Raw genomic sequence first — 22,810 nt, forward strand, 5'->3', positions numbered from 1 at the left:
ATACTGCTTCACTAAAAAAAAATTTCCGAAAACACCCCAGTTCCCCCATTGGGATAAGCACTATACTCTGGGCCACGTGTATGTCTCATGTCTCTGATACTTATCCAGTTTCGAGCTGCCACTGTTCAGAGCAGGTCCGGACTGAGAATTGAAATAGGCCCTGGCATTTTAGGTACATAGAGACCCAAAAAGCTCCCACCAGCCCACTAAATACTGACTTTCTATGGCACCTTTTAGCAGCCCCTCTAGCATTTGCCAGAACCCACAGGCCCTAGTCTGGGCCTGATTCAGAGCATTGGTTTCTAAAGCAAACTTGCAAGGATAACGTAGTCCAACCAAGCTTTGAGAACTCAGGTAAGTCTCTATCAAACAGATCCTGGTCAGTGTATATGAATAACTAGACCTTATGGGGTTTACATGATCCAACAAAGAAAAGACCAAGGTTAAGACTTGGGCAGGTTAATTTTATTTATTGTAGAATTTTTACAGTCTTACAAATCTCATAAGACAATAAACATATATACTATAGGCATTACATTATTCTCTGTGCTGTTGATAGAAGGAGGAAAGCTCCTATCCAAGATGGGTGCCAAATGTTAGGGTAGCCCCAAAGATTGTAATGACTTAAATGATACCCCAGGCTGGTGCTCAAGTTAACAGAAAACTGCACTGACCCGGGGTACTTGCAAGAGATCCTCTTCCTCCTTTCTTCTTTCTTCAAAATCCAGCATTTGACATATGCACAGTTGAGCAAAAAAGTAAGCTTTCTTTTGTTAAAGTCTGGCTTTTAACTCTACTGCGCATGCTCATCCATGCTAAGAAATAAGGGAGGAAGAGGATCGCTCACTCATGCTTATCTGCTAGCAGGAGCACCAGCCTGGGGTATCATTTAAGTAATTAAATTCCTTGGGGAGCGCTATAACATTTGGCACCATGGATTGAAGCTTTCATTCTACTTTTATGTAGCAGAAATCACTAAGGGGCTGATGTAAGAGTAACTGGCCTACATAACCCAACTTTCCACTTCTGGCAACACCAAGGCCTTAGTACTCTCAGGAACCTATTAGGGGCAGACTTCTCAATCCTCCCCTCATACTACACATATCCAAACTTCACAAAGTCCTTTTCCCCTGCTCCATATCCTCTGTTTCATGTTGTGAATCCTTAGACATCTCTTGGAAACAGATAAAACGAACCCCCTTAAATTTCTGTGGAAAGACAGCTCTCAACTGTATTAGGTGCTTAGGACTGCTATCTACAAGGAGAACAGGACAACAGCTTAGTTAAGTGGATGAGTATGCCTCCACAATCTACAACACATGATATTCTCCAGCTCCACAATCATTCCATGCAAATTATCAAGAAATGGCACTGCAAATTTTGCAGACTTCATATTTAGCCCCATTATAAAATGGACAATCTACACACCAGCAATTGCTTATGATGTCACACCCCATAAGAAGACCTGGAAAATTGTCTTTTGACCTGTTCAGCTGTATAATGCTTTGGAGTACAAGTTGGAGCAATAAATGGAGCATTGTGCGCATGCATGAACGTCCACGCACACCATGCACCGCAAATATATATATTTTTCACCTGATAGGGGAGCGGGCTGGGTTTTTTCCCGGTGTCCCACTAACCCAGTCCGACCCTGGATGCAGTACAGCCTGCACTTATTAAATAGCCTGTAGTGAATTGGGTTTGGGAAGCTAGGTGGTTAGATCTATTACTCATCATATGCACTGAATCCAGTTCTGTATCTAGAAGGTTCTGTGTCTAACACCAAAATAATTTTAAGGCTGCCTAAACTTTGGGAATATAACATTTTAAAAAGCACATTGTGCCAACCCTAAACAAGACAAAGCAGATGAGTTCATGTCATGGTTTAAGGACAAAATCCTTTGAGGCTTTTAATAATAGTCTATGCCTAGTCAATCTAGAACGTTGAGTGACTCTGAATCAGAAGTAGAAGAAGGGGAAATAACTGTTACTACATGGGATCTCAATTTGTTATTGACAGTCCTTTTAAACCCTTGGAAAGTGTCAGCCAAAAACTGTTGACCTGGAAGATGGCATTTCTAGTGGCAATTACATCTGCTATATGGGTAGGAGAATTACAGGCAATAGCTACAAATCCCCATCATACCCTGCTCTTTCCGGAAAAAGTAGTTCTCAGAACTCTACCATATTTCAGACCAAAAGTTCCTTCCACTCAAAACACTTTTCTCAAATTGTACTTTCATATTTTTTTTCTGTGTCTTCCAGTGATAAAGAAGAAGAATTAAATAAGTGAGGAGACATTCTTGTGAGTTTTATTTCCAAATATTCTTTATTATTTTCAAAGAGAGAAAAACAAACGCAGAATAGGTATACAGCAAAGTCTTATACATCATACACATTCCATTACTAATACCAGGTATACCGTTGAGGGAGAAGGTTGTTAGCGAGAGTGAAGGCAAGAAAGAAAGAGCAAAAGAAGGAAGAAAAAGGCACATTCTAAATTTAACCCAAAAGCACATTGCTCTAGACAGATGAAAATCTCACACAAAAATACCCCGTGACAGTAGATCAGGCCAGTGGGACCGATGGTCCTGAAATTGAGCCGGCTTGCCGACATAGATCTAGTAATTGTGTACGTCTCCAGACTTTCCAAATAGCGGTGTTGTGGGTTGCTCTTTGAATAACAGAGTCTAAGGATAGTTCCATAGACATATTATAGTGGGCATCCCTAAGTACTTGATGTAGAGTTGGCGCTGCAAGTGCTTTCCACATTCTAGCTATGGTGGCCCTCACTGCAAACAGCATGTGATGTAAAATATACTCCTCCCCACCTTCTAGAGTTGACGGAAAAATATGTAACAATGCTATTGCTGGGGTAAGTTTAATTGCGATATTCAGCTGAGTGTTAAGAAGGCTCTCAACTTCTAGCCACAAAGCCTGTATCTTGGGGCAGTCCCAGAAGACATGCAGCAGGGATCCAACATTTCCACAATGTCTCCAACAGAGATCAGAAGTGTTAGGATATATACGAGCTAATTGATGTGGTGTCAGGTACCAGTTAAGCAAAAGCTTAGTATATTGTTCTAAGTGGTTGCCACACCCGGTGGCCCTTTTAACTCGTTGTATAACTCTTTCCCAATCAGCCACTTCTAACTGTAATTGAAGTTTAGTTTCCCATCTGACCATATGAGTACTCTTTAACTCAGAATAAGGTGAAAGCAACAGCCTATATAAGGAGGATATCATGCCCTTCAGAGGTTTATCTTGGAGGCAAACAGTTTCCAACCAGGTTTTCTGACCCAGAGGGAAGGTTGTTTGCGTAGTGAGGTAGTGGCGTACTTGCAGTGGTCTGCATTGGGTAGCCCATACCGCAATACTAGGTTGGGAAATGATTGAATATAGCCCTTACTCACAATTGATGTCACATTACGGATGCCATGGAGCTTCCAGGATTGCAAAGATAAGTCCGGGATAGCTTTTTCAAAACTAGAAATCGGCTGTAAGTAGGACATGGTGAATGCAAATATCTTGTGTTTTCTGACACGACTCCACACAAGGAGAAGATCCTTGATGGTTTGCAAGGTAAAATTACATTTAAGCGGATTTACCGCTTTTGGTGCCCAAACAATTTCCGCAAGACTTAACGGGCAAGCAGCTTGCTTTTCAATATCAACCCAATGCTTATCAGGATGCGTGAGTGACCAATAAAGAATCGCCTCCAATAGTATCGCTTTATGGTATTCCCTGAGATTTGGAAAGCCCAGGCCCCCAGATGTCCGTGGTCTGAACATAGTGTCTTTAGCAACCCGCCTTCTCTTGTAATTCCATATAAAGTCTAGCATTAACCTTTGTATAGACATAAAAAAAACATCTGGAAGTATGATAGGAATCGTTCTGAGCATATACAAAATTTTCGGTAACATCATCATTTTAACCACAGCAACACGACCCAACCATGAAACATACGTAATTTTATATTGCGAGAGCTCTTTGGTTAAAACTGTTGTCAAAGTACAATGGTTATGTTTATACAAAGCATGTACAGTTTTGGTGAGCTTAACACCCAAGTAATTAAGATAGTCAGTTCTCCAATCAAAAGAATAACATTGTTGCAGTGCAGACACAACCGAGGAACTGAGACCAATGGGCAATGCCTGAGTCTTCTCCGCATTAATTCTGTAATAAGAGATATCACCAAAAACTTTTATAATTTGCAAAAGATGGGGAAGCGCAATCTGGGGGTTAGTGGTCATAATAATGACATCATCGGCATAGAGGCCTATTTTATGTTCCGTCTCAGCTACTCTAATTCCCTCTATCATGGGGGCTTGTCTGATTTTTTGGGCCAAAATTTCCATCGTCAAATCAAATACAAGTGGAGATAATGGGCACCCCTGTCTCGTGCCATTTGTTAGGGCAAACTGACGCGACAAAAAACCAGCTGCATTAACTTGAGCCCTAGGATTGGAGTATAAAGCCATCGTAGCCTCAATGAACAGGGGCCCTAAGTCAAATCGTTTCATTGCTTCCGCAACCAAATCCCAGTGAACCCGGTCAAAGGCCTTCTCTGCGTCCAGCGCCAATAACAACAATGGAGTGCGTTTACCCTGAGCTATTTGAATTAGGTCAATCATGCGTCTTGTTGCATCTGATGCTTGTCGATGTCTAATAAAGCCAACCTGATCCGGGTTCACTAAGGATGGCATGACTCGTTGGAGCCGGGTGGCTAACATTTTGGCATATATCTTTACATCTGAGTTTAGTAGTGCGATAGGACGATAGTTCGTCACCAATTCCGGATTTTTTCCCGGTTTACGGATAGTGGAAATAGTGGCCGTTAACATTTCAGCCGGAAACGACCTTAGTCTTTGCGCCTCCTGATACATCAGGAGAAGACGGGGGGCTAAAACCTCTGCAAACTCCCTATAATAAACGTTTTCTTGTGAGTTTTATATTGAAAGAATAAAGGATTTCAGAATTTTGGAACATGTCTTCGACTTATAGCCTTATATTTTACAACAGGTTGTAAATTATTTTTTATATATACTCATATTGAGCATGCAACTTGCTCAACCATGTGATTGTGTCACTCCTACACCTATCCCTTTAATGGTAGATTTTGGGTGATACAACCATGCAAGGCCTTGGTCAGGAGACACTTCACCTAATCCAATGTATGGAAACCAGTCTCTATATCAAAATAGACTGGACTGATGGTGCTGATGGGTCATGCAATGAAATCTATTGAGACATTGGATGATTTCAGATGAAAACACAGACAGTACAGTCATTTAAGCGTGATTCTCAGACAGAGTGGTCATCTTCTTCTGCATCCATTTAGTACAGATAAAGGGCATCAGCAAGTTCAGACTTGAGGATGGATATTATGTATGGGACCTATTTCATCTTAAAAATAGAATCCCAGCTTCCAAATGCTTTTAAGACACCACAAGTCTTCATAAAACACACAAATAAACCAAACAACAAATCAACATTGTAAACAAAACATTACATTTCAGTATTTAGATTAAGCCAATTTTTCTATTACTATATACTGTTAAATGCTGTCTGATAATAAACAAATGTAAGGACTTTTCATATAGTGTAGTGTGTTGGTCTATGTTGGAATCACTAAAGCCCAGTATTATATGACTATCACTAATATAAAGGATGAGCTGGGAAGCAGCTGCCACAAGTACTAGTACTACTAGGAAGCAACACTTATTCAAAAAATAAAGGCATTCACAATCCACAAAGGACTCTGCCATCTCTCTGATCCCCCTAGAACTCTCTCTTAGGCATGTTGCTATTCTTGTGTATATGGAAAATACTTGTTTCAGCCTCATACATTTTGCCTGTTTTCCCATAATGTTATTCTGCTGAGTATTGTAGTGTGTATCAGTGGTGACAAAGGGCAGCCATGTCTAGTGCCACTCACAATGTGGCAACTAAAAAAACAAATTGTAACTGTTGGATTTTTGTAATAACAGACTATTATGGATTTATTTTATAAGAATTTTCTGCTTCCAGCCTGGGGCTCAATTGCATTCATCCTAAATTAGTTGTACTGGAAAGTGGCTGGTGTTTGGGGTGGGAACGAGCACCACTCAATCCTTTCTTTTTGTATGTTTGTAGTAAATTTTACCAGATCAGCTGCACTTTGTGTTTACTTTCAGTAAGCCTTGGAGTGTTACAGCAACCCTTTTGAATTTTAGGAATAATTTTCAGGAACGAAGGAAGGAAGGGCAAAATTCTATATGTTTGCAGCACTCTCATACTCAGCCCATTAATGTTAGTTTAATGCTTTTAAATTTAGTTAGACATGGAGATCTATCCCCGATAAAAAAAAAACCTGTTTTGGACAATGAATACACTTGCATAAATTCACCAGGGAATGTGCCTTGATCAGTTCCCCTCTTTTTTGACATTTGGGGTGGATAAAAAAAATAATTGTAATACAGGTATAGGATCTGTTATCTGGAAACCCATCATCCAGAAAGCTCCAAATTACGGAAAGGTTGTCTACCATAGATGCCATTTTATCCAAATAATCCAAATTTTTAAAACATTTTTTTGTTATAATAAAATAGTACATTGTACTTAATTCAAACTAAGATAAAATTAAACCTTATTGGAAGCAAAACCTATTGGGGTTATTTAATGTTCACATGATTTTCTAATTCTTAAGGTATGAAGATCCAAAAGATCCATTATCCGGAATGCCACAGGTCCCGAGCATTCTGTATAACAGGTCCCATACCTGTAATTGCTTTCTAGTGACATTAGAATATGATTGATATTATACAGTGTTTTAAAGGGGTTGTTCCCCCTTGAATTAACTTTTATTTTAATGTAGACTGATATTCTGAGACAATTTACACTTGTTTTTCATTTTTCATTATTTGTGGTTTTTGTGTTGTTTATTTTTATTCAGCAGTTCTCCCGTTTGCAATATCAGCAATCTGGTTGCTAGGGTCCAGATTCCATTAGCAACCATAGATTGATTTAAATAAGAGACTAGAATATGAATTGGAGAGGCCTGAATAGAAAGATGAGAAATAAAAAGTAGCAATAACATTAAGGAGGTTATTTAGTAAAGGTTGAGTTGTGTTTTCTCCCAAAAATAAAGTTTTTCGAGGGTAGTTTTACTAATAAAATCAAATTTTTCAGGAAATGAAGCTGCTTAAAGCTCGAATATGAAAATAGTCCAGCTAAAACCTGTCAAGGTCATATAGAAGTCAATGGCAGCGATTCCTTTAACCATTCCAAGATTTTTTTTTTTTGCTCTTGAAAACTCCTATAAACACAATAAATTTGAGAAGTTTTTTCCCCACTTGCGTTCAACTAAGTTTTTTACATTCAGATTTTTTTTTTATAAATCAGCAAACATATGAGTTGTGAGTTTATTGGAGGTAGAAAAAAAACCCCTTAATGTGTAGCCTTACAGAGAATTTGTTTTTAAATGGGGTCAGTGACTTCCATTTGACAACTGGAAAGAGTAAAAAGAAGACGGCAAATAATTACAAATCTATTTAAATAAATAAATAATGAAGTCCAATTAAAAAGTGGCTTTGAATTGACCCTTTGATAACATACCAAAAGTTAACTTAAAGCTGAACCACCTCTTTAACTCAAAGTTAAACATTGATGAAGATGCACTATGCACAAAATATATATATTAGTATCAAAACTGCGAATCACTTGGGGACCCACCAGGGTCCTCCATACCCCTCAAGAGCCACTGGGTTTGGGATCTCTCTCTTTACAACACTTCCTTTTAAAAAATTTCACTTTGATGTGTGCATAAAGATTAAAAACATCTCCTTATCCCTTTACGGAAGACTTCATCCCTCATCCCATAAATCACAGGGCTGATAAACCGTGGCAAGCACATTAAGAAAAAAAAGTTGATAATGGGCAAAAAGAAAAAGTATTGTGCCAGGTAGGTCTCTGTGACTGTGTAAGTGAACGAGCCCATGCACAGGAGGAGCTGGAAGGCGTGGAGCAAGACTGTTTTCCCAGCATTGAAGGCTGTGGAACTTCTAGAGCCCAACTTGAAGGCCACCAGCATGACTTTAATGTAGGTGAAGAGGATGACCACTCCAACGGTGCCCATACTGAGGAAGAATTTAATGGTTTGCACGGAAGAACTGACAAAAAACATTGCACGGGGCACACACACTATGTTGCCAAAAACGGAGTTCTTCCCCGCCATAGAGCTCATTGTGATATACTCAGCAATGACAGGTATTAGTCCCACACCCCACATCCCCACTATCGCCATATTGCTTCTTTGCTCAGTGCAGAGCTCTTTGTGCCTTAGTGGGTAGCATATGGCAACGTACCTCTCGAGGGACATCACCGCTAAATTATAAGGGGTGACGACAAAGGAAGCTGAAGCGAGCATGACAATGACAATGCAAATAGGCACGGGCATTTGAATCTTATATACGGCAGAAATAAATACAAATATGGAACAGGACAGATATAACGTATCCGTAATGAGCATGTGGATAAAAAGGATATAGCGAACATTCTCCCGGACATGAGGCGTGGTGAAAAAAACTCTCAAGATGGCCTCCATGAAGAAAAGGAAGACGCAGAAGCAAAAGAGAATAAAGATAATGAGCGTCAGCAGCACAATTACGGTAGTGGGGGTGTTGGCATATGTTGTCAGGCTCGTACTGATGTTCACAGATTTCAAGCTCTCCATGGTTTCATTTTGTGCTTGCTGGTAGGTTCACGCTAGAATAAAAATATAAAACAGTTCAGCCGATGAAAACAATTCCTTGAACTTTGTCAGCACAAAGCATACTAGGAACAAAATGCAATATAGGGAAAAGAAAAAGAGAAACAACTGACCCATGTATTTGCACCCTCCCATCTGAACGTGTCCAGAAACTCCTCTATATGAGTTCAAAAGCTGCCTGAAAAACCACTTCCGTGCTATGAGTGAAGGGGTTGGTACAGAAGTGGTTTTTCAGGCAGCTTTTGAAGTGGTTTGTGAGGCAGCGTTACTACCTTTTTATTAACTGTCCAGTAGCAATTACCACCAGTAATTACCACAGCTAGACTAAAGCTGGCCATAGATGTTGAGATTTTTAAAAGATGCGATCATCATCGTGAGACCAACTAAAAAGACCGATTTGCCAGGAAAACAAAGGGGAGCTGCCTGCTTGGCCCTGCAAACATAGATACATTGCACTGGGACCGACAAAGATTTTTTAACCCTGCCGATCAATTTCCTGACAGATGTCGGCCGAAAAATCGTAAGATCTTCGATCGTTCAAATCCCACTAACCGCACGATAATTTCGAAAGATTGGTCAGACTTCACTAAAATCGGTCGTTTGGCAACAGATATCTTTGCGTCTATGGGGACCTTAAGGGCAGATATTCACGGACTGGGAGGGCTATGCTGCAGGTTAGGGGTTGGTTTGGATTTGTCTATTTAAACGGGATTGTTAAATGCTCGACAATAACTCTCTGGTGCCTGAGGGCAGATCTGTCCAACCGCTTTTCAATATGTAGCGCTATATTAAACTGACTTGTGCTGGGACAGTTTAACTACTTTCCTTGGTGGGCTGAGACCACCGATGAGCTCTCTTTCTCAGGGGTAAGCCCTCGCAGCGGGGTGGAGGCAAGGGTGTAGTGTAACTGTAACCTGATGCGATAGCACAATGATGGGCGCCAGTAGTTCTTTAACAGTTGAACCAAGAACAGTATTTATTGAACAAGAGCACAGAGATCATTTAGCACATTGATCCACAATGGAGTATAGAACATACACAGCAGCATAAAGGAAGTGTATACTCACAGCACGTATAGGCTGAATCCCCACAGGCTAGGGAATATACAGCAGAGAGTAAATTGACAGCATGTGATGGGTATTGCCCAGTTTTCAGGATATCTTCCAGTGGCAGACTAGGGGAACTCCTGACATCCCTATCTCAACACTTGGTTCCTTACTCTGGGTCAGTAATACCCTGGGATCTTTATCCCTCTAATCTCCTCAGCGGAGCCTTGAGCTGCTCAACTAAATAACCTCTCTATCACTCCTAGAGTGATCTATAAAACGAGTATAGCTATCTAATTACTAGGGCCAAGGCGCCTAGGGTCAGCACTACCCATTCCCTTCCAGCCTGCTTGGTTGGGCTAAAGCAATGGACCCAGAGCACATGGTTCCTAAACCTTTTATAATCTGGCACAGTGCCATCTGGTGTTCACTGTGTGAACTGCAGGGGTTACATAAGCACAAGGTCCCCATAAGGACCCACTGAGGTGTCCATATTACTAGGGATGTGCCTGTCTGTAAAGTGTAAGGGTGTCTAAGATTTTCACATCCCTACAAATATATTAACAGTACCTTCACCTGAATTGCACATTTGCAAGGCTTTGATGCTAACCTAGTGGTTGATACTTAGAATCTGACCAATTTGGTTCTGCTGACCCCTGGGTGAGGTGAATCCACGTGGGTGAATGGGTGGGTGATTCAACTGCTTCTTAACCATTCTTTCATTGCACCATTTCTCTGATAGAAATACGACGTAACAGGTTTTTGGGCTAATTTCCCAGACAAAACACTGCTGCTTATATGTACCACCAGCCACTACCCCTAGTTAATCTGTCTCCTCGGTCCTAACCAGGTTTTATTGTGTTATACCGGACTGCTTTATTTTAATTTGGTTAATAAAAGTTATGTTTTAATTGCGTGTATATATATATGAGTTTTTGGACACAGATGGGAGGGTGCAAATACATGGGTCAGTTCTTTCTCTTTTTCTTTTCCTTGTGATTCATTACTTGACCCTGCACACCATCCACTGTTTTTCATACTTGATAGGAGGTGCTCCCCAACACTCCATTTACACAAAATACAATATATGCTTGGTGCTTCCACCCTGACAACAGATTCTTAGGAAATCAAATTAATTGGAAACAACAACATCCCATCCCAACATTCAGTTTTAGAGCAGAAGGCATATTTTGCTTTCTAGCAGTTTCAAGCTACAATAAAAAAAGAAACAGTTCAGACAATGGAAACCATTCCTTGAACTGTTTTAGCACAAAACATACTAGGAACAAAATACAATATTTACTTGGTGGTTCCACCCTGATGGTATATTCTTAGGAAATCTAATTTATTGGAAGAAAGAGCAGCCAATCCCAACATTCAGTTTTATAGCAGAGGACATATCTGCTTGATGACAGATTCAAGCTAGAATAAAAATATAAAGCAGTTCAGCGAAATGGAAAGAATTCCTTGAACAATTTTAACAAAAATCATATTGGGAACAAAATACAATAATATACATTTGGTGATCCCACCCTGACAGCAGAGTCTTAGGAAATCTAATTTACTGGAAGCAAGAGCATCCCACCCCAAAATTAAGGGGGTTCATTTTTAAAGTCTAAATAGTAAAATTTGGAAAAATCTAGTTTTTGCACTAGAAAACCGCAGAAAGCCAAAATCTAAAAATCGCCATCTCAGACCTGTCGAGGTCCTGTATACTGTAAGTCAATGGAAGAGACACCTATCACAAATTTAAATTATAGGGGTCTTTGGTGGGTTTAGCCCAAAAATCGGACTTTTTTTGTGGTTTTCGGGCAAAAACTCAAAAAATATGAGCGATTCGGGAAAAAAAGACCAAAAACTCAGAGTGATTTGGGTTTTCGCTTGATTTTATCAAGTTTATTTGCGATCTGATTAATTCGGGTTGTTTTATTAATAAATAAGGTCAAATTCGAGCGTGGCAGTTTGGTCTCATATTTTATAAATAAAATATGAGATAAATTCAGATTTTAGGAAGTAACCCAGTAAGTTTTATAGCAGAAGGCATAGTTTGCTTTTGGTAGTTTCAAGCTAGAATGAAAATAGAAGCTCATGAGATAATGGAAATAATTCCTTGAACTCTTTTAGCACAAGACATACTAGGAACAAAATACAATATATATTTGGTGGTCCTACCTTGATGGTATATTCTTAGGAAATCTAATGTATTGGAAGCAACAGCAGTCTGCTTTGGTGGGTTCAAATTTGAATAAAAATATAAAACACTTCCGCCAATGAAAAGAATTCCTTGAACGCTTTTAGCATAAACATACTGGAAACACAATACAAAAATGTACACTTGGTGCTCCCACCCTAACAACAGATTTGTAGGAAATCAAATTTATTGAAAGCATCAGTATCCCATACCAACATTCAGTTTTAAAGCTGAAGGCATATTTTGCCCGTTGGCAGTTTCAAGCTTGAATAAAAATAGAAAAAGTTCAGAAAATGGAAATATTTCCTTGAACTCTTTTAACAGAAAACATTCCAAGAACAAAATACAGTAAAATACACTTGTTGGTCCCACCCTGATGATATATTCATAGGAAATTTAATTTATTAGAAGCAACAGCTTCCCAACATTCCGTTTTATGCCATTAACCCATTCGGTGCCAGATGATATTTCATACACTTGCCGACTAAATCGTTACCATTTTGTTCTGTAATATTTTAGGGGCATTTCCTGGGGCAACTTTAGTTTACCTATGTAATGTATATATTGGCCACACAAGTTTTCTAAATGTGCCTCAATTTGTGTGCAGTTCTGATTCTGTAATGAAATATATGACTGTCAATAGTTAAAAATGTTGTGTTTTCATGTCAAATTCTTTGTGCGCACCACCATTTTTTGTGTGCGCTGGTCTGAAAATTTGTGTGCGTGAGCGCACACCTTAGAGGGACCATTGACCACCACTTTTTTCACTTGACGCAGTTTTGCATTTTTTGATTTTTTTTTTGTGGTTTTTAAACTTGATAGATCTCTAATTTTTCGATTTAAAAAAAAAACGAATTTTAGAGAAAAAATACATTATATGGAAAAAATTAAAATAAGCATGCTAGTAAATAGGCACCTTAGAGATTTTCAAAAAATTCACATTCCTAGTGGAATCCAGCCACTGACATATAAATAAATCGGCACATATAAGAATAGATTATGAGATTATGAGATTATGAGATTAGGGTTTGTACCTTCTACATGAGCAGGAATAGAATTGACCCACAAGGAATAACAACAGAAAAAGAGAATCTGCAGCAATACTGTCCAAATCGGTGCAGTCTGCATCAATCCAAACCCTTTGTGTGCCAAATCTCTTAGAGCAGGAAGACGGAAACCTCTGTTATATGTACAATTCTAGGTCCCAGCAAGATGCGAGTACGTGCGAGAAGGTCAGGATTCCAAATGAAGAGACAGATCTTTTAGATTCACTTTCAGCCAAATATTTATATTGGTTTGTGTCTCCCTGTAGAGTTCAGTGCAAAGACCCTGCTCTCCTCTGCGGCTCATTAACTTCAATCTCCTGGGGCTTCTCTGCTCTCCCTGTAGGAACCCGCTCTGACAGCTCTGCACTCGATATTTCCTTATGTATGACAGTTGGGTGGGTTCCACAGTGAAATAACAGCCTATTTATTAATCCTCGATTTTTCTTGTTGACTGTTTCCAGATTTATTTAGCTTCAAAGCCAATTCTGAAATTACTCCAGCGAAAACCTGTCGAAGTCATGTAAAAGCCAATGGCAGATGCACTTTTTACAATTTGAAGATGTTTTTTGACTTCGTGATTTTGTAGGGTTTCGGGCTAATCCAAAACATTATTGATATTCAAGCACCAATTCGAAAAAGTTGCATCATTAGAATTGTCACACGATTTTGTCACAACTTTTCCTACATGTGTTTTTTTTTTAAATCTGATTTTGTAGTCAATTAAGTTGAGTTTAGGACCCATTTGTTTTAATTAAAAAAATTAGAAAAATACAAGTTTTAGTACATAGGCCCTTCAGTGTGTGTGTTCTACATTTTTATAAGAAGCAAATCCCTGTTTTATTTTATTTTATTGAAACAAAGTCAGCCTAACTCTCATCCATGATATGAACTCGTTTATCAAAAAAGCAACTCGAAAAAGTTGGTGCAAAAAAAGTCACAACAAAATCAGTTCGAATAGTGCAACTTTTTCAAACTGACACTCCGAAAAGTCAACATTATCGAACTGACACTGCGAAAACTCTGATTTATTGGATTATCGCTGCAACAACTCAAATTTATTCGATGGCTGGATGAAAACCAGCGCGAATCTTCAGGGACATCGGCCGTTGACTTGTATATGACCTCAACAGGTTTGAGAGAATTTTTCCGATTTGGATTTTTAGCAGCTTTGGGGTATAATAAATCACCAAAAATTCGAGTCTTCTTTTCCTCTAAAAATTCACTGTTTCCTTTTTACAAACTTGACCAGAAAAAAATGATAATAATAATAAATGGGCTCCTAAATGAATTACATAATTTTATTTTAAAAATATTCCTTTCCATTTATATGGTAATAAAGGAATTCCATCAATATTTTTGCCTAATTAGTAACCAGCTTTTTTTATCAAAAATCGCAGTATTTTTTTCTTTTTTTATGCTTTTTATTGTGATTTACATAATACAATGCAAAGGTAAGAACAATGGAGAAGAAATAATTGATGTTGTGCAGTGTTGCAGTGCTTCATATTGGTGTCGGGTTGGTTGGAAGGAAAAATAAAGGAAAGGTAGGTGTGGTCAGGGCCCTCACATATTAAGGGGTCACCAATAACTATTTCCACTCTGTAACCACTATTTCTGTACATCACTGATATATATAATAGGTTAACCAGAGAGGATAGTTTGTTCCATTCTGGGCAGAGTAACATAGGTCTCCACTGGATTTTGAACTCTGGTAATGGTTCATTTTGTAAACTCTGGTCCAAAGTTTTGGACTTAAAGGTTTACTGTGCCCCTATGGCTTTAATTCCATGCACTTGATGATCTCCCTAGTTGCTGGGCAGATGCCCATGTAGCTAGTGTAATTTGTATTTCCCAGTTATTGGCCAAGAGGTGTTGTGACCACTTCCTGTCACACTTGGTATAGTGAGTGAGAAGGGGTGGAACTTCCTCTTTGGCTTCTGGTTGCTGATCCAGCTGGATGTTTCCAGGGTGTAAAAGAAAACGGATCCGCACACATACCGATTAGTGCAGTCGGGGATTATCCCCTTTTATTCAGCCACCAAACATCAACGTCTCGGGGGGGAACACCCACCCTTCATCATCCTGATGAAGGGTGGGTGTTCCCGAGACGTTGATGCTAAAATTGGTTCAATTGGACATGGTTCAGCATGTTGTAGCGGGTGACAAATGACCACATAGCGCTCTAGTCTAGAGACATGACTGCCAAGTTGTTTGAGTAACTAAGAAGGAAACTTTGGAAAAGATAATCATGATCCAGCAGATAACGGTAGGGATGGGAATACTGTACATTGACGGAGATAAACTGGAATACGGAAATGCACAGACTCATGGTGTCGTTAATGATCATGTGAGTAAAGAGTATATAATGGGATTGTTCCCAGACATGAGGGTGATGAAGACAACGCTTAACAGAGGCAGATCAAAATAAAGAAAGATGCAGAAGGTCACCAACAGGACGACTAGAATGGTCATTCTCACTGTCTCTCCATCTTGCTCGATGGAAAAAATTGGGTCAGGAGATCCGTGCCATTAGCCATCACTTTGGGGCTTTAATGACTTATTCTAGAATGAAGAAGTAAATTTGAGGTGGGCAGAAAATGTCCAGTTTAAGAAACACCTACAAGGAAATTAAAAGGTGTTAGAGTATCATAATAACAAAAATTCCAGTCTACAAGTACAAAGTAATGTGAGCTGTGACTTCTGCTTGATTTCCCAGTGCAGAATAAGAAATCATCTGAAAGTTGCACATTCTGCCCTATCTTGCTTTATGGCAGGGTATGATCTGATGGCACTGTTGCTTTATGGCATAGTTCTGTAGAATACAGTATATAAACAAAATACAACAAGATGCAGACAGAGGGCCAGATTGATGAGAAAAGCTAATGAAACCCCTATTTACTATTTATGGCGAGATTTGGATTTGAATAAAATATCATTATACTAGACCATTACACCTTTACTCACTAGATGTGGTGGTGCCAAAAACCTAAACCTAAACCTATATTTTGTCCTTTCTAGAGATTCAGAATTTAGTTTACCCCTTTGAGATAATAATAGAAAAATTTGCCTTTTGGGTAGTGCAAATTAACACATAATGTGGCTCCACTATGCAAAAGTTGTAAGTCTGAAGAGAATGGAAGTGGTGGTAGACAGTAGTTCAGAAAGGTGGAAACAGTAGTACAATATGTTGTCTGTAAGATAAAATGAAACAGACAGTAGAACTGAGGTAGCCAGTAGGACAAGATGGAGACAGTAGGACACGATGGAGACAGTAGGGCAAGATGGAGACAGTAGGACACGATGGAGACAGTATGGCAAGATGGAGATAGTAGGACAAGATGGAGACAGTAGGGCAAGATGGAGATAGTAGGACACGATGGAAACAGTAGGGCAAGATGGAGACAGTAGGACAAGATGGAGACAGTAGGACACGATGGAGACAGTAGGGCAAGATGGAGACAGTAGGACAAGATGGAGACAGTAGGACAAGATGGAGACAGTAGGACACGATGGAGACAGTAGGGCAAGATGGAGACAGTAGGACAAGTTGTAGACAGTAGGGCAAGGTGGTGAGAGTAGGTGTCACGGTTAGTGATGGTCAAATTTATTCACCAGGCGCGAATTCGTGTAGAATTCCCGTGATTTGCCGCCGGCGAATACATTTGCGAACCCGCCGAGAAAATTCACTGGCGTCTAGGGGTCTGAGAATAAATACGCAAGGGTATAACCCTGCTTTTGCTTGCCTTTGAGTGCCAGTGTTTTCTTGGACTACATGCAGAGAGTCACAATATTACTACTGGTCCCTAGTCGCTTCCAGTCCAGGCGAATGGGAGCCTTGCGGACCATCAAGTTCCCACTGTTGAGGCTGAGAATGTGTCTTGACCGGTTTTCAAGTGCTAACAGCAACCTACAGGGATTCCCATTCAACTGAATTGTAAGCAATCTGCGACTAGTAGCACTCATTGATCACCATTAAAGGTAAATTTGTGCACTTTAAAGAGCAGCAGGCCAAAAGGCAAAGGCAAGCTCCCTGCCAATTGTCACCTCACTCTTACTCCAACTCCAAAGTTTCACCTTTTTGGGCATTTGACAAGAATCCCCTGCAGCCTCTCCTCATCTGCTCACTGATGCACTGAAGGCCAGAATTAGGGGTAGGCAGGCAGAAGAGGTGTATGTCTAGCACCCCCATTGCTATGTCCTATGCCTGTTCCTCTTCTGCCTCCCCCTAGTTCCTATTCACAGTGATCTACTGTGAATATTCAGTTCACCCCAATTTCATCTTCTATTCCTCATTTCTTCTTCCGTCTGCTAGGGACAGTGGGACCCTAATAATCAGAAATTCTATATTGGTAAGTGGGACCCAAAGGACCATAATAAATAATTTTGACAGGACAAACTATTTCTATGCTGCATAAGTACAAATATATTTTTGAAGCAGAAAGCAGAAAGCAGATATGTTCAGCCATTCCTGTGTGGGTCACTGATACAAACTGTAGCACACGGTTCCACTTTTAAGCTTCTTCAGAAAAGTCGGTGTAAGTAACACACACACCTCATACTGTAGGCATATATATATATATAGTATTTTATTAATTATTATAAATATAGAACAATTTTTACAATGCGCATTGTTTATTTAACCACAGAGGACATTTGATGGGATAAACCAAAACAGAATAAATTACAGAATAAATAGCGCTGCGAAATATGTTGGTGCAATATAAATACATGTAATAATAATAAATAAAGGAATTCCAATGATTGTACCTACCAACATCGTATTGTGTTAGTGCTATTTCTATATTATAACACTTGCATTTTATTAAACTACATTTGATAGAAAATTGGGCAGGATATAATAGGGATCATTTGCTAATCATTGTATTAACTTATTTGCACAAATGCACAAAATTCGACCAATTACAGGCAACACGCATAAATCTTGTATTTCCCTTCTAGTGCAGTGAAACGGTGGCATGAAGAAATGGTGCATTGTTGGAAAAAAAATGCAGACCCATGTCCAATTTTGGAACTTGTATTGAACCAAAACATCTCCACTGCAGGTCTACACTGTATTAAATGCAATTAATACAGTTTTTTTAAGGAGGCTGATAGATCTACAGTTCAAGTCAAGTGTGAAAAGAAAAGAGAAGACAGTACTGTGAATACAGGGTGACTAGTCTTCCTTTTAAAGAGATTGGTCAGCTTTATTGTAGGTGGTCCTTGGGCTTCCATGTCATTTGTGAAATTCATATTCATTGCCCTGGAATTATATTGTTAATTCAAGCTACTTATGTTTCTTACTATATTTTTGCAATGAGGGTCCCTGACACATCACATGTGTACCAGGCAAAAACACATGTATTATTAATGCTAGTGATGGAGTTTTATGAGTGAGATGAGTAGAAGGTTGCCAGTGAGTTGCTCTAACTTGGGATTAAGTATAAAAAATATACAACTTCCACCTATTAAGAGAGACCACTAGATATGCAGAATTTTTCTCAGTAGAATGACGTCTCCGTAATATAGGCCACCTGTGGCAGATATTTCTCATTCTGGGGGGAATTAGGAACCTGCTTTAGATGCAAATAACTTACAAGTCAAAGGGCTTCTTAGAATCTCCTCAGACAGAATATGTTTAGGTTTGGTAACATGTTAATTGTAGACCAAAAGCTTGAGAGGCTCAGTGGCTTAACTCTTGACTCTTCAAACACTACTAGCAGTTTCTGCTTTGCCTTTACAAGCCTTACTTCAAAATCTTTCTGACATCCTCCCATGTCCTGTTGGTCTATATCAGTGATCCCCAACTCATGGCTCATGAGTAACATGTTGCTCAACAACACACTGGATGGTTTTCCCAGTGGCCACAAAGCAGGTGATTATTTTTAAATAAAAACCAGGTTTACTGCTAAATAGAGTCTCCTTTAGATTGCCTATAGCCATATAGCCAATCACAGCCCTTATTTGACTTCCCCAGGAACTTTTGCTGCTCCCCAACTCTTTTTACTATTGAATGTGACACATGACTAAAAAGGATTGGAGACCTATGGTCTAGATAAACCTTGTTTTAATTCCATAAAAAAAAATCTATGGCCATGGGTGTGGCCAAGCCAAAGGGCATATGATATGATGCCAACATAGGTATTCCCTTGTATAAGCACAATTCTGACACCATATTGCCAAAAATGTAAACCCCAATGTGGGTATGACCCTGTATTAAAGGGATACTGTCATGGGAAATGAACCAGTTAGTAGTGCTGCTCAAAAGAGCAAACAGATTTTTTTTATTTAATTTTGAAATCTGACATGGGGCTAGACATTTTGTCAATTTCCCAGCTGCCCCTGGTCATGTGACTTGTGCCTGCACTTTAGGAGAGAAATGCTTTCTGGCAGGCTGCTGTCTTTCCTTCTCAATGTAACTGAATGTGTCTCAGTGGGACATGGGTTTTTAATATTGAGTGCTATTCTTAGATCTTCCAGGCAGCTGTTATTTTTTTTTGTTAGGGAGCTGTTATCCGGTTACCTTCCCATTGTTCTGTTGTTTGGAAAGGGAGGGGGGTGATATCACTCCAACTTGCAGTACAGCAGTAAAGAGTGATTGAAGTTTATCACAGCACAAGTCACATGACTTGGGGCAGCTGGGAAATTGGCAATATGTCTAGCCCCATGTCAGATTTCAAAATTGAATATAAAAAAAATCTGTCTGCTCTTTTGAGAAATGGATTTCAGTGCAGAATTCTGCTGGAGCAGCACTATTAACTGATTCATTTTGGGAATTTTTTTTTTCCCATGACAGTATCCCTTTAAGCTCAATTCTGCAGGATCATCCCCCTAACATTGAGGCCTGACTTCCCTTTTGTTATTGTAACTACTATACTAGACCAGTAAACCCAGAACAAGTTGTTTGTTATCTAACTATTGATCTAACTGCACTAAGCTAGTGAAAGATAACTGCTGTTAGTCCATGAGCTCATGAAAGGAAGTTCTCTTAATGAATGATACTGAATGATATTGAATGACTGTTGAAATGCTTGGCATATGTTATTTATCAAGGTGAAGGTTTGTGGCAGCTAAATATACATAATCCATCCTCCGGGGTCCCAGCGTTTTACTGTTGCTGCCCCACTCATATCCCCAATACCAGCAGAAAAACCCTGGGACCCCTGAAGATGGATTATGAACATTTAGCTGCCACAACCCATCACCTTGATAAATAACATATGCCAAGCATCTCAACAGTCACACGATATTCATTATTAAAATAATTATCACTTCATTTGATGAGCTCATAGACAGATTGTTTCTATGGGAAGCATAGGGTGACCACCCTGCAGGTCTTACAGTGATCATACATGGTGTTTTATATATCATAATGTATTAATAAATATGGTTTTAAAAATGCATTGAGGCTGTGTTTGCAGGCTCCAGTGCACCATAGACCACCATTGCAAATTTAAATGGTACTGAAAAAATCCTGAAGGTTTTTAATTTACTGAACTATTTGGATCTTTGGTTTCTTTCCCTCTAATATTTAGATTTAAGTGTTGTTGAATATTAAACAGAGCTATAACTGGATTATAGATGGGGTAATTGTTTCATTAGATCAGAGGTGCAGTGCCTTTCTCTATAATTGTTAACTCTTAAAGGAGAATTCAACCCTAAAGTTAAAAATACGCTACCCTACATAGACCTCCCTCCCTCCTCCCCGCAGCCTAAGTGTTACCCCAGACAAATGCCCCAAGCTCTTTACTTACCCCTCAGTGCAGATTCAGGCACCGGAGTTCACGGGCGCCATCTTCAGCCGCTTCGGTAATCTTCAGAATGAGACCGGCGCTTCGCCAAATTTCGTGAGTTTCGCAAAACTGAAAATTGCTCCAACTGCGCATGCACCACCACGCTGGTCTGATTTAGAAGATTTCCGAAGAGAAGAAGATGGCGCCTGTAAACTCCGAAAAACATTAAAACATTAGGGGCATTTGCCCGGTATAACATGTAGGCTGGGGAGGAGGGAGGGGTAGGGTTTTTTAACTTTAGGGTTAAATTGTCCTTTAAAGCTAACTGCTGGTCAGTTTCCAAGAGTCGCCATTCATTAGTCTAATTTTGCTTGTTCTGTAAGGGTTTATACATAAAGGCATACATTGGTCATGAAGTTAAAGGTCCTTATTCTACACACGCACATTAACAACAATACTCAGATGTTACTATTCCTTTACAACCACAATTTTAATTTCGTGAATCCTGAATTGCCTGCAGAGCATAAACCTCTTGATATAATTCCGAAAGACTTCATCCCTTATTCCATAAATCAAAGGGCTAATAAATCTTGGCAGACACATGAACAAGAAGAAGTTGCCCAAGGGCAGAACATACATGTACTGCCTGAGGTAGGTTTCCGTAAGGTTGTAGCTAAAAGCCATGAGGGAGAGAATAAGCTGAATAGCATGGAGAAGAACAGTTTTACCAGCCTTGAAGGCCGATTCCTTCCCTGAGCCTATCCTTAAAGCCACCATCATGATCCTAATGTAGGTGAAAAGAATGATCAGTCCCACCAGGGAAAAAGACAAGATATGGGTAAGGTCACGGATTAATGATTGGAGGGAGGTTTTCATAAAGGAAGAGCGGGCACATATCACATGAAGAGAGAAGAAGCTACTTGGAATGGAGGTGCTTAAAATAATAGCATCGGCAATATTAGGGATCAACCCTATGGCCCATATCACAACAAGAGCAATACCAGATCTCCTTCTGCTGCAGAACTCACTGTGCCTCAGAGGGAAGCAAATGGCCACATAGCGTTCTAGAGCCATCACCCCAAGATTATAAGGAGTGATTTTATAAGATGTAGAAGATACCATGACTAGAGTATAGCAAACAGGAGCCGGGAGCAACACTGGAATATAACTTGTGATTATGACCAAGAAAAGCGACACAACAAGATAGGCTGCGTCATTAATGAGCATGTGGGCAAATAGGAAGTAGCGAGAGTTTTCACGGAGGGAAGGTTTCGTGAAGAACACGGTCAGAATAATGGCGACGAGATAGGCGAAGAATAAAATGCACACAAATACAGACACTAAAAACGTCATGCGCAAGATATCAGCAATTTGGTTGCTGTTGATGGAGACTTGGGTCATGTTGCTGGGCAGGCTGGTAACATTTGACATGACTAAGTCTTAGGGTTCTGTCCCACTGTGTTTGATTGGGTTGGATTTAGGTTTTAGACCTGGAACAAAAGGGGAAATAATATTAGTGCAACATATTTCCAGTCTTAATTGGATTTGTGTGTGGTTTTTGTTTATGAGAGGTGAGGGAGGGGGTCTATAGTATTTAGTCCTAACAGAGATCTCTGAAATGTATATCCCAACAGTACCTTCACCTTTGTTTCTGCATCAAAGCATACACAATAAACGGTGTTACCTACAATTAACTTGTGCTGTCTTCCCTTAATCATTTGTTGCCTTTGCTGAACCTGTACTGTCTACCTTGAAACGCTCCTGCATCCCTCATATCTGTGTTTTCTCTCTTAAACTTATGTTTCCTCCAATTATCCTGGGCTGCCTTCTATTAATTTCTGTTGCTTATTCTAAACACTTGCTGCTTACCATAAACCACTGCTGCCTATCATAAAATTTTGCGGCCTGCCCTAAACCTGTGTTGCCTGCCCTAAACCTGTATTGCCTAACCTAAATCTTGACTGCCTATCAAAAAATGTTGCTGTCTACCATAAACAGCTGTTACCTAATCTAAACCTTAGCTACATGTCCTAAACCTTTGCTGC

General features: G+C 39.6%; 2 protein-coding genes across 2 annotated transcripts; both read right to left on the bottom strand.

The window, feature by feature from the left end:
* Positions 1–1,112: 1,112 nt before the first annotated feature.
* LOC108707643 (odorant receptor 131-2) lies at positions 1,113–15,569 on the bottom strand. Its single transcript, XM_041581346.1, is given in 7 exon segments — positions 1,113–1,255; positions 3,195–3,263; positions 7,837–8,383; positions 15,253–15,324; positions 15,326–15,423; positions 15,426–15,521; positions 15,524–15,569. Coding segments are annotated over 7 exon segments (1,071 nt in total).
* Positions 15,570–21,233: 5,664 nt separating this feature from the next.
* Positions 21,234–22,196, bottom strand: LOC108707624 (odorant receptor 131-2). Its single transcript, XM_018245614.2, has one exon. It carries the CDS (start codon positions 22,194–22,196, stop codon positions 21,234–21,236), a length of 963 nt encoding a protein of 320 aa, XP_018101103.1.
* Between the last annotated feature and the right edge of the window lie 614 nt (positions 22,197–22,810).

The sequence above is a fragment of the Xenopus laevis genome, chromosome 2L (assembly GCF_017654675.1).
Source record: "Xenopus laevis strain J_2021 chromosome 2L, Xenopus_laevis_v10.1, whole genome shotgun sequence".
Taxonomy (NCBI): domain Eukaryota; kingdom Metazoa; phylum Chordata; class Amphibia; order Anura; family Pipidae; genus Xenopus; species Xenopus laevis.

Bases quoted from the DNA above. Each gene is read 5' to 3' on its own strand.
- LOC108707624 (XM_018245614.2), bottom strand. From the start codon at position 22,196: ATGTCAAATGTTACCAGCCTGCCCAGCAACATGACCCAAGTCTCCATC.